The sequence below is a fragment of the Dermacentor variabilis genome, chromosome 3, assembly GCF_050947875.1.
Source record: "Dermacentor variabilis isolate Ectoservices chromosome 3, ASM5094787v1, whole genome shotgun sequence".
NCBI lineage: Eukaryota > Metazoa > Arthropoda > Arachnida > Ixodida > Ixodidae > Dermacentor > Dermacentor variabilis.
In genome coordinates, this window is record NC_134570.1 from 208,826,430 (window position 1) to 208,839,040 (window position 12,611).

The window sequence follows — 12,611 nt, forward strand, 5'->3', positions numbered from 1 at the left end:
ATGCCTTGGAAGCTCACAGACTACAATTAGGAAATTGCAAAATGGGCCAGTAAGTAATTAAACGTTAGTGAACTTTAAAAATTTACAATTATGCATTTAACCTTCTTGTGCAAGTAATGTCTGTCGCTTTAAATAATGCAGCTCAAGGACTACAATTAAAGGGTGTTCCAAGGTAAGTTTCACACCAGCAGGTGAAGGATGAAAAGAGGCCATAACATGAGCAAAACAAAATTTATTGCACACATGGAAAAGCGACGTAAAGCTTAAAAACGACTAAATGAAATTATTCAAAGCCACCCTCTGAATTCACAACTCCCTTGAGGCAACTTTGGAATCTGGTGTCCCGAGAGAGAGCCGCTCTAATCTTTCGAAGCTGTCTTGATTGCACAATATGGCTGCCCGGCGCAAATCGTCGTGGCACAAGTTTATAATTTTATCGGTGGCTTCTTCGTGGAGTTCCATTTGATGGGCTTATCAAAATGAAAGACAATAATTATATGTAAATTAAAGCTATATATACCGACAATGCACATTTTTATCTAATTAGTATACCAGTTGCCAAAGTTACCCCGAATTCCGATACACTACCTGCTATAGTTGAAACACCCTGTAGAGGCAAAAAGGTCAGAAGTAGGCATTTACGGTAAACTCTGTTGTATGAACGCCGGTTTAGTGAATCCCGGCTCATTTTTGAAATCAGGTCAACGAAGTTTTGCACTCCGCAGCGCTGGCATAGCCGATGCCCGCTGGCCCCAAATCGCCCCTCTAGCAGCCACTATGTGCAGTGGGACAATGAGATGGTTACCTGTACTGAACCATCAGATCTGGAAATCATTTCCAGTGTTCATCCAAAGCGTGCGATGAGGAAGATGCAATGTCAGAGGCAGATTCAAATTGTGCAATTCTAGGCGAGGCTGTAGGATGCCTCGGAAAGTTGCACGACTTCGTGTCTCGGCAACAAGTTGTGCCAGATGGAGATGCACAAAAACACTTTCTGGACAGCTTTCTTAGTTGTAGCAGTTTAGGAGCACCAGTGCAAATGAAAATTATATATATTTTTTTGAAGTGAGATAGGCAGCAACGTAACTATTACACACTTCGTATCTATGGTTGTACAGAACTCCATAAATTGCATTTCACACTTTGGACTCAATGTCTGCTGTGCCCTATGCTGTTGCATGTCCTAGTGAATATTCAGTTTAGTGAACTTTCAGTTAAGTGGACCATTTCCTTGGGTCCCTTAAATTTCACTGAAGTGAGAGTTCACTGTGCTGGCTGAAACACTTCTTAATCGATATTTCATGCTCGTATACCAAAAATGCGGAGGCATTTACCTGTGATTTAGTTAGTGCCAACTGTTTTGCAAGGCCCTTTCTATAAGCCTATGTTTGAGAGTAATGTGAAACAGTGGTCCACTGTGGTTGTGACAAGAAAAGGCAGGCAATAATGTGCTTTGAAAATTGTCTTTTATTATCAAAACATAAAATCTATTGTCCTGAGATCATACAATGAGGTCATGTTGCACAAACATGATGAGTGGCCAATCACTTTACGTGGCTACAATCCAGTCACACACGACAAAAACAAAACTTTCTGTACAGTTCGCAAAAAGGTGATGGGAAAAAGAAAGAAGCAACAAAAATGGCAGGAGATTCTCACACAACCAGAAGGCAATTCAGGGCAGCTTATTGCTCACAACTTTGGCTACCTGAGGCACAAGCCATGACGCATTTGCTTTCCACCCAATGCTCCCACAGTTAATGCCAATGTGAGTATTTGCTGGAAGCATGGTGGAATAATAAAGCGAACGAATGATTGGCCGCTGATCGTGTCGGGTGCCAGGGATACATATGATGCCAGTGGTGGTGTATGTACAGCAGCAGGGGTGAGCTCAGGGTTGGAACTCGGGCAGGCGGCGAATGCGGGCCCGCTCCTCCTCGCTCTCGTCCCTCGCAATGAACACCGAGTGGCCCAGGCCACAGGCCACGGCGTGCACGTGGATGCCCTCCAGCAGGCGCACCTCCTGGGGCGTCGTCGAAGACTTCTGCCGGCCCTCGCCATAGCCCTGCACAGGTGCACTCACGATGAACCTCGGCGGTTCGCATCTTCGTGGGGTTTTTGAAAAGCACAACATGGGCGGGGCTTAACGTCAGCACTAATGTGGCATACAGCCTGTGGGCATTGGTGACATGACGAGGATCCTGGCATGTAAGGCTCATTTTGGCCGACACTGTGCAGCAATTGTGCAGCTTCTGCAGCACTTACTGCTCAGAAGCCATGCAAACAAGCTCTCTTTTAACTGTGCACTTTGAGAGCGACATGCTAAAATGAGCATGGCACTGAAGAGGCGTGGCATTGAGAATGTGGATCCAAATGTTTGGCAGCAAGTACTAAGAGAATAAAATGCACTATTCACTTTAAGGAGACAAAGAAGAGCACACCCGTACCTCCAAAATACTACGATCCGAGCATGCCAACCAGACACTGCACTTCTTCACCTAATGAACTCTCTTCCTGAGAAACCAAAGCAAAGTTACGGAGCACATACTCCTGTATTTCGACTAGGTGTTAAGTTCCCATGAAGGCATACACAAAGAAACGATGTCACAAGAACTACGAACAAAAAATAAGCGATTCACCAAAGCACGTGACGTTGGCAGGAGTAAGCCTGCACTGAAAACATCACGCTGCTGATTCTACGTAAGCTCATGCAAGTCCACAAACATTAAAGGGTACCAAGGACAAACATTAAATCAGTTGAATATGATAAAATATTCTTTCAAAACTATATCTTCTTCAATTTTGTGGTGATAAGTGATTAGAGAAGAAAAGGAAGGTCACAGTTCCATTTACACTCGAACCTTGTAATAACGAAACGGGGTATACCAAAGTAACTAAAATTACCCTTGAAATCCCCATAGAAATCAACATGTCTAAAACCTCGTTTTAATGAACTGAAATTGTTCTGCCAATGGATGTAATGAACTAGATTAGCCTCCGAAACCAAAATATAGCCAATCGTTGCGTGCCAATTACATCACTTTCTGCTGGGTTTGGCACTTGTTTGCTGTGGCAGTTCAAAACTCCTGCATCCCTGCTTCGTATACGCCGTCGAGCAGCATTGCTCTTCATGGTCGTGCGTAGGTGCACGTCTGCGTATATGCATCAGCTCACTATCACACTTCTCCACTGACCTCTCGCTCTTGTGTGTGCCTGGCTGTGTGCAGCTACACGCAGCCATGCAAAAGATTAGTGCATTCGCATCTGCACACCACACAGGCAGGCGTGGCCTCCAAGATCTCCCAGTGCAATCTTGGGGTCATGCCGCGCGGCGGCCACAGCTGGGCCTTGCCTCAGACCTCCAGACACAATCTCGGGGGTCACACCACAGGTTGTGCATTCGCTTCTCCATCTCCCTGTCGACGTGCCACATGGGCTACTAGCTGAGCGTGGCCTGAGAGATCTCAATCGCATTGGTGCAATCTCAGAGGCCATGAGCCAGCCAAGCCAAACTGGCACGGCGAAGTTTGCTTGCTGCCTCGATCACAAAGTGGAGCGCTGTGTTGTGTGCCAAGTGCTTGCCGGACTGCGACAAGCCAAGTGAAAAGAGGGAGCGAAAGGCAATCACAATAGAACCGAAGGCAGTCATCTAATGGCTGTCATGTGAGGTGCTAAGCCGCTTGTTGCGCACGCCAGAACATCTTTTGTTTCTTTATTCAAATTTCATCACATGCGTGGTGGTGTAGTGGTTCCATGGGCTGCAAAGTGGTTTTACTTCCCCGTTTAAACTTGCCTCGAATGTAGGCCCAACAAAAAGTGAGGACAGTGTTCAGAAAATGAAAACGGCATTTATTGAATATGAACATGCCGCGCTCATTCTGCGCCGCTATCTTCCTTATCGCTGTCATTTTTTTGCGGTCGGCACACACAACAGCGTCTCCTGTTGCCCCTCCAACAGCAGACATTTTTCTTATCGATGCTGAAGTGCCGCATGGCTTGAACACTTGACAGTGTCTCTGTGACCAGCACAACTTTTCGCCTGAAAGCGGCAGCATAGTGGCATCGCCTGTTTGGTTCTATTACAATAATGCCACGCCGCCCGTCGTTAAGACACAGGTCAAAATGGCGACATTGCTCATGTACTTCAGTTGGCTAGAGGTGCTGCTAGCGGAGGCTACAATACCGACTTTTCTAGATGGCACGAGCCATCACAATATTTATTAATTTCAATTAAAACTGGTGCATTTTTTTTCAAATCCTCGAATCTAAGCGAACCCTAGAAGTTTGGTATATCATACCTGCCAACCTGGCGAGGTCACAAACCGAGATACTTTTTATTTGTGCCAACAAGGAGGGGGGGGGGGGGGGGTTCATTTGAACTTTCAGGCAGTGTTCGTTGAGTCCTTTTGCAGGGACCTTGCAGTAGCAGACTTTGCTCACTTCAAAAATTTGTCGGAGTAGCTTTGCTCAAAACATGGTCCAGACTGACGGCCCTTCACTACCAGCAGGTGTCGGAGGGTTGTGTTGCACATTGATGAGCGAAATTCAGTCCTAGTCTTTCACGTTGTGCTAAAGATCCTCTCACACTCTGCGTTGCTATGCGATATCACGAGAAAATCCAGCATCACCTTAGCAACTCGGTGAAATATGTTTTTCATCAGTGTTTTTTATTTTTCCAACCATAGACCACTGCATGTCCCACCTTTTTACATTCACAATGTCCTCTGGAAGACTGTACATCTGTAGTGTGGCAAACTCAGCTTCGAGAGCAGCTAAAGCGTCTTCAGCAAATTCATGGGAATCTCTGAGCAGGAGCTAAGAGAAACTCTGAATGAAGAAACGAAGACTCGAAACTTAAGGAAACTTAAGCAGGAAGGCGGCTCTTTCAAATGAGACCAAGATGGCGGCAATAGGCAGCATGAAACGACAGCTGTGCAATGGGAAAAAAGGACCATTTTGGGGTTCATTTTGGCTGAAATTCAGCCGGAACTCATTGCGCAAATAATTATTTCGCCTAAAACACTGATTCTAGAAACTACATAGGTAGAAAAGTACATTTCGAAAATAATGCTCCCAAAATCTCGATTTTTCTTTTTTTTTTTAAAGACCCATGTCCCCCCTTAATGCACTTGGCATGCCAAGCATGCAGTACTCACCGATGAGCTACCATATTTACTCCCATAATGATCGCATCCCTGAATTTTGTCGTCAAAATTCAATTTGTTTTAAGTTTCCCGTGTAATGATCGCACCCCGAACTTGCCGCAGCAATATGTCGTGTGTTAAGTCTAGCTAATATTGATCGCGCTTACCATCCGCCGAATGCTACGCGAACGACTCTTCTAGACAAACCAAGCAGTCTGCATGCACCAAACATTCTGAAGTAGATGCCTCATTTCATTACTTTCATCACTTTCCGCACTTCCATGACTAAAAAAGAAAGCTGCAACCAAACTTGCCTTTATTATGTGTAGGCTTTACAGTCGAACCCGGCTATATCGAACTCGCAAAAAAACGCCTATCAGTTCGATATAGAGCATAATTCGATATAAGCCTGCTAAATAATTGGATGTCATAAAAGCACATACCATTTATAAAATCACTTTATTGATGAAACTAGCTTAGTTTCGCACGAAATAGTCCTGCATTTTCTTCTGCTTGGGCAATTTCGCTGCGTGCGAGGCACGCACTTCCCCACGTTGTCTAAGGAGTCGGAGCAGCTGAGGCCGCAACATTCCGCATTCGCGCAGAAGCACCGGACTAGCGCGAGCGCACCAATCACTTCGGAGGATGTGGGCCAAAGACGGTCGTTGCTTTCCTCGTAGTGCCCATTTTCACTTGTGCTCGGCACGATGTCGGCAATGTAGTCTTCGTCTCCGGGCTCTCCCGTGGTCGCGACACCATCATTGCGCTCACAAACTCGTCCACCGTTGATTCGTCAACAGCTTCCGGAAATTCTGACAGCTCGCTCCAAACTTCGGCAACAACGACAACGGCTTCGTCGCATTAATCAGAATTTACAGTCATCACCGAGCACGCGGAAGTCGGTACGGCTGAAGCTATTTTGGATGAACCACTCGCACACGGCCGTGCGTACGCGTCGGGCGCCACGGGCACTACGGGCACCGGGTCGCGAGTTAGGCCGCTTTAGCCCTAATTTCCCCCTTCAAGATCGTGCCGAGAGTGCACCTCGGAATCTTGTACGTTGCGGGGACATCCTACTTGTCACTGCGTTCGACCCGGTTTATGATTTCGAGCTTCACGACGAAAGGCGAATTCTGCCGCTTCATCACGGCAACACTGCGGGAGAAGGCGCACACAATGAACCAGATAAGCAGCGAGACAACTCGCACTTTCGCCATCTTGCACGACGAGGGCACAAGAGCCTCTGATTGGCTGTCTGAGCAAGCGCTGCGGGCGGGCAGGCCAGGATCATTTTTTGTAGGGGGGTGTCGGCGGCTCCGAGGTAGCGCGGTCACGTAGGGAGAGCGGTTGGATGGAGCCGCGCCGCCATGTTTTCCCGTCACCGCGAGGGAAAGCCAACTTCCGGGGGCACTTTCCGCCGCTTGACGTTCGATATATCGGGAGTCGCTACTAGTTTTGTTCGATGTATGCATAATTTTTGCTATATATCCTCATTGTAACTATACCGTGTTCAGAAATTGTTCGATATATGGCATAATTCGATGTAAACGGGTTCGATATAGTCGGGTTCGACTGTGTAATGGTTGTGGTCAACAACAAAAAAGGCGCCTTTCGATTCTTCTCATCTGCATTCGTGGGCACGCAACAAACTGCGGGTGGCAACGATAGTACCGTATTTACACGATTGTAAGTCGACCCCTTTTTTAAAATTTGAAAGTCTGAAGTTGGGGGGTCGACTTACAATCGAAACCAAAACTTGGCCCCGCCAAAAAGCCATACCAACGAGAGCTACAACGTAGTTACAATTTTATGTTTGCTCTATGGCCCTACCCGTATCTTTTCGCTATCCCGCGTGTTTGTTCGCTTTCCGGAAGGGTTTTTCAACATTTTTGAGAGTCTTACAGTGCATGCAATACTCATGGGGGGGGGGGGGGTTGTCGATAGTTGATAAAAGCGCCGCTGTTCCCATTTGCGGCAGCACCCTCAGAACGGCGGCGCTTGCGGGGAGTATCGGTAGTTCATGGAAGAGCAGACACCGCTCGCGGGTTTCTTTCTCTGTTTAAAGGCATTGGTATTGGTTTGACTAACTTCTTGACGCGCTCCACTTCGGCTACGTGCTACTTCTACGCTTCCCCAGTCGTCATGAGTGCTGCAGGCCCACTAATCTTTCGGCACTCGTTCACAGCAGCATTCAAGAGGGCTGCCATCCTTTACGCCGAAGAAACAAATCACTGCGCAGCGGGCCGCAATTTCGAGGTTTCTAAACGGGTGGTGCGAGAGTGGCGACTGCAGCGAAGCAAAATTTTCACCTATGTGACGGCAAGTGAGAAATTTCCCACGTGCCGAAGTATGGACGCTTTCCGGAGCTGTAGGCTAAGCTTGCGGCGTACAGTACGTCGCTGAAATGCATGATCGGTCCCTGCCAGTGAAGTGCGACGTGGTCATGAAATAAGCCCGGACCTCCGCCTTAATTTTAAGGTTCTGCTCCGCCATGAGTACAACGAGTGGCTGGCGGCAGAAGACTGCGAAATTACGCCAACCGGACCTGTCAAAAGAGCCTCCCTGACGGCTGCGTGTGGTTGGGTGCATTTGGCGTGGGCTGCTGTTCTGCAAGATGTCCTGGTGCGGTCGTTTGCCAAATTTGAAATTTCGCTGAACCACGACGTGCTGTGGGACCGCAGCAACGATGACGATGGCAGCACTAGTGAAGACGAGTAGTCCAATGACATACTAATAAATTTTCGTTATCGAATGCGCCCTCGGTTTTTTTTTTTTTTTCGGTCAAGCGATATGGGGGGGTCGACTTACATTCGAGTCGACTTACAATCGTGTAAATACGGTAGCCACATTTACACTGATACGTTAAAAGTGTACCCTATTCATACGCCGACGCTTGTAACACAGCTAAGATATTAACCCACCCTTAGCAAAAACGTGCTGTATTAGGATAGTAGTGAAGACAGATGCCGCAGTTTCCGCAGCATGCCGGCCATGTCACTGGCAGCTAAGCGCGCTCATCTGTTTCTGTCCCCTCAAAGTGGACATGGCTACATTACTGCCGCAAACTTGCCGATGTTAACAATATTACTCATTACTGATACGTCAGAAACAAAATCGCGTTCGGCGCGTTCGGCTTGCTCCGCCGGCCGCCATTTTTGTTTTGGTGTCCCGCAGCAAACGTGGGACGAAAAAAAATGTATTTTTTTTTTTCTTTTCGCGGGAAATTTAACCCGCGTAATGATCGCACCCCTGATTTTGCGTCAATTTTTTTGATAAAAAAGTGCAATCAATGCGAGTAAATACATTAATACAAAATGTAAAAAAAAGGAAATAAACAACAAGGTATATATCCAGAGTGTACTGAATATGCAAGGCCATGAACAAGTTGCGTTCAGAAACTTGCCAGTCAGAGCAGTAGGGATTTAAGACCTGGTATATCTTTAAAACACAGGTCTAGCAGCAGAAGCAATACTGACATGTGAACTCGTTTTATCTTTTATGGGTGAGCGCTTTTATCGTCTAAGAAATGTTATCGCTCAGCGCAGGACGCGCCTACATGTATTGGAAGTTTCTAGAATGTTATCGATGCTTCTATCTACTGTCTGTTGTCGCCGAACCTTGTGTAATCTGATTGCATGTATGTGCGACGCGAATAGTGTAGAACTTTGTGGAAGGCACGCGGGTCCCAGCGATTACTCTGGTACATTCGACGACTGATGTATAAAAGCCGATGTGCTTGACCCGCTGATCAGATTTTCGACGATCGCAGACTGTGTTCCCAACTATCATTGTGCTTTAAGTGTAGCCTGTCTTTCTGGGCACAGGTTTGCCCGATAAAAGTTAGTTTTGTCTTTCACAGTATTGCTGCTGCGTTCTTTAACGTTACTACTACGTGACAATACCCTCAATGCACCCACCTCGTTGAGGTGCCAGTTTCAATAGGCAGGATCGAAAAATTGTAAATTTACTGAAATGCGGTGGCCATAACCGGTGTGCCAAGTGCACTGAATACCCCCTGGCAATTTTTTTCCTTAAGACTAAGACAACGTTTCCGTTTCTGTCTTCGGTAGTGTTCATCCTCAGCAAAAATACCCACGCATGTGTCAGCAAAGCACAAACTTGACACCTGTTTCAATGACATGATGTAGGTTAATGAAATTGCTTTCACGATGCACCGTGTCTCTGTGTATTGTTATGGTCTGCAAATAATAAACTACCGGCAATTTGATGCGATTCTGCTAGTTTTCTGCAACCCGACACCCGACTACCTATTGAACTTTCCCAAATTAGCTGTGTTAACATTGATATCTTCCGAAAGGTTTTCAAATTTGGGACATGCGATGGGTAACTGTTGACAAAATGCTTGCATTATTATTCATTCTTGAAATAAATGATATGCTTTTCAACTGACATCTCAACGAGGTGGATGCATTGAGGGTACTGCTTCCGCCACCAAACCTGCTTTTTAAAAACATACCGTCTTAAATGCCTACTCCTTTGATTTGCAAGCTCTACTAACATGCAAGAGCTCCTACTGCTGGTGTCAGGTGTCGTGATGACAGCAATGCGCCTCCTAAGCCTCGGATGACCACACTGCATAGGGCAAGAAAGGACAGACATACCAACTCGCCGTAGGTGGGGTGTGGCCCCCAAGATATGACGCTCTCATCAGCCAGCACCACGATGCTCTTGTTGGAACAGCCAATGCCCCGGACGTGCCAACCCGTCAGGTCTTGGATGGGCTTGGGGTACATGGTTGCCTCGCCACCATGGTTGTTCATGCCCCAGAAATAGAGCACCCCTGCAAGGCCAACAACCATACGAACTAGCATTGTGGGGCCTGCTGCAGGCTATTCCATAGATATAGCAATGTTTCACTGCTACCTTTAACAATACTGCTAACCACAACAAACCAACAGAGGCTTTCAGAAGGTACCTTTGAAAGCTATAGTACAAGGTTACATTACGTGAGCAAAAGTAAATGGACCACAAGCCCGCCACAAAAGCTTGGTTTCTTTTGCACAATCCGAAATGCACATGCAATATGATGCACAGTCTAAAACTAACAAGTTTGCATTACCAAGTTTGGATTGCAGTCTTGGATTTCAAGTTACCTTCACAGGCAGGGAAGAAAATTGGCTTTATCCTGAATCTCTGGTCCATACACATTTTCTCGAGGGAGTACATCAATTCCAGCACTCCTTAATAATTACTGTGCATGGACGTTTATTTCCCAACAACTTTAGGGTGTGCACGTGACTAACACTTCCCATGTGCGTCTCGCTTTATGCACTTGCGGCACTGCTGCAGTGACCCTAACAAACAGTTCCATATGTTTGCCCCTGTTTAGAGAAGCAAGTGAAAGGCATAACAGAGAGGAAACTGCCATGCTTGACAAAGGGAGCTCTGATAAAGTTGTTGAATTGCTGTTTTTCCATCAGAGATTACATCAACCTCTGCCCAGTGCCCATGGCAGCCCTACAGAGTGCTGTGCCTTAAAAACTGAGGAAGATGCGGATTGATTAGCTCAATGAGTACACTATTTCAACCAGGCCATAACCCACAATGCATTCTTACTTAGGAGGGCCCTGTGGTATGAAAGCCAGGGAGAGAGTTTGCCAATGCGATGAGTATGTGAAACCAAGAAGTGCTTTGTGGATTTAGTTGCTAAAAGATACACAAAGGAAATGTAATGCAGCGACTTATTCCTTTTGGTGAAACTTGCACAACATACACTGAGGAAGTACTCTAGTTGTGTGAGGTTCTTGATCCTCAGACAATGGAAAAGGACAAGGAAGAATTGCTGAGGGCAGTTCCTCATCAGGACAAATCTTTTTGAGTGTTTGTATGTGTACCTGTTAGTGTGCTGCACCTAGCTGATTATCATGATGATAGGAGTTTATTGGTGCAAGAGCCAGAAGTGGTTGAAGGTCGCCAAGGCTATGCTGATAGACAGCCATTGGTAAATGAATAATGAATATCAAGACGTGCATGAAACATAGCTGTATAGAGGCCTAAAAATATTTGTTAGAAAGTGCGTAAATGTATTCATAATAAAAGCTAGACAATGATACATGACATATGCTATGGAGAAAAGATGTACTACGAAGAGGTGATGTACTGAAATATGTCGCTACGAGTAGCACTACTGCTTCACCAAGGCACTTAAACGATAGTGCACGGAGGCATGTGCCATACAGGTCACTAGAATTGCAGCATCAGCCTCTCATGAGAGGATGTGCTACGAATATTGTGGGCTTACAATGCACAGGCAGTCAGTCAAGAACTTTATTAAAGTCCTGAGGAGTTTCAATCCGTTGGAGATCACACGCGGGGAACTCCTCCGGCAGAAACCATAGGCGACACCCAAGTCGGGACGGGAACGTGGTGACGCTCCGCCAGTTCTTGGGCCCTCTGGACGGCCTTGAGTTGTAGTTTGAGGTCCGGGCTTTTGAGGGCTTCTTCCCATTCGGGCTCACTGGAGAGAGGGCCCTTTGGTAACGCGGTACATTGCCATAGCATGTGCGAGAGTGAGCAATAAAGTTCGGGGCAGTCTGGGCAATTTGCCGGGATTTCTGAGTTATAGTGACTTAGTAGGCCTCGTGACGGATACGAGTCCGTTTGTAGCATTCGAAACGCGGCCGCCTGCGCGCGTTCGAGTTTGGCGTGTGGGAGCGGGAATTTGGTTCTGCCTTTCCGACAGTGGGAGGTGATTTCTTGGTAAGTGAGCAGCGGGTCATTAAACTGAATGTTCAGCCCCTCGTAGGCCGTGGGACCGTCGCGGTGGGCAAGTTCTCACGCACGGTCGTGGGCCGTTTCATTGAGGTTAGCTTTTTGCGGGTGAATGTCTTGCCCCATGTGAGCGGGGAACCAGGAGAGGCACCGTTTGCTCTCTTTTGAGCTCGCTAGTAGTATACGTGCTGCTTCTTTAGATACGTTGCCACATTCGTAGGCCCGAATTGCGGCACGTGAGTCCGTGAAGACATAAGTAAATGTGGGGTCTGCCATGGCGATGGCTACGGCTATTTGTTCCACTTTAGCGCTGGTGCTCGTTTTAACCGATGCGGATGATCGTTTGATCTCTTTGACCTGTTTGATGCTCTTGCGCATGAGTGTGTTTAGCTTCGTCTTTTCTATTTTCGTCCAGTTGTGGGCAGAGGCGACGTAATTAATGTGACTCATAAGGAACGCGTGGTATACGCGCAGAAGGTTATCTTCGCGGAGACCCTTCCTGCGCCCCGAGACTCTGTGGATGAGTCTGATCATGTTTTCGGTTTTGGCGGTTAAGTGTTTGATCGTGTGTCCGTGGCATCCGGTGGATTCGATGAGGAGCCCAAGAATGCGTATGTGGTTGACTCGCGGAATCTGTTGTCCGTCTCTTGTGTGTAGTGCGAGCGGAAGTTCGTCTAGAGGTGTTAGGTGGCGGACTCCTTGGCAAGACTTGCGAAATAGTAATAGTTCCGATTT

The 12,611-nt window shown here is 46.9% G+C and overlaps 1 protein-coding gene across 1 annotated transcript in view; it reads right to left on the minus strand.

Moving 5' to 3' along the window:
* Nucleotides 1-1,449: 1,449 nt before the first annotated feature.
* The window catches only part of LOC142576613 (protein RCC2-like), a 73,033-nt gene continuing 61,871 nt past the window's right edge, over nt 1,450-12,611 (minus strand). The window contains exons 6-7 of the mRNA XM_075686814.1: nt 9,767-9,945; nt 1,450-2,065 (exon numbers count right to left, since the gene is read on the minus strand). Coding sequence (XP_075542929.1) covers nt 1,892-2,065; nt 9,767-9,945 — 353 coding nt within the window. The 3' untranslated portion in view covers nt 1,450-1,891. The remainder of the gene's footprint in view (nt 2,066-9,766; nt 9,946-12,611) is intronic.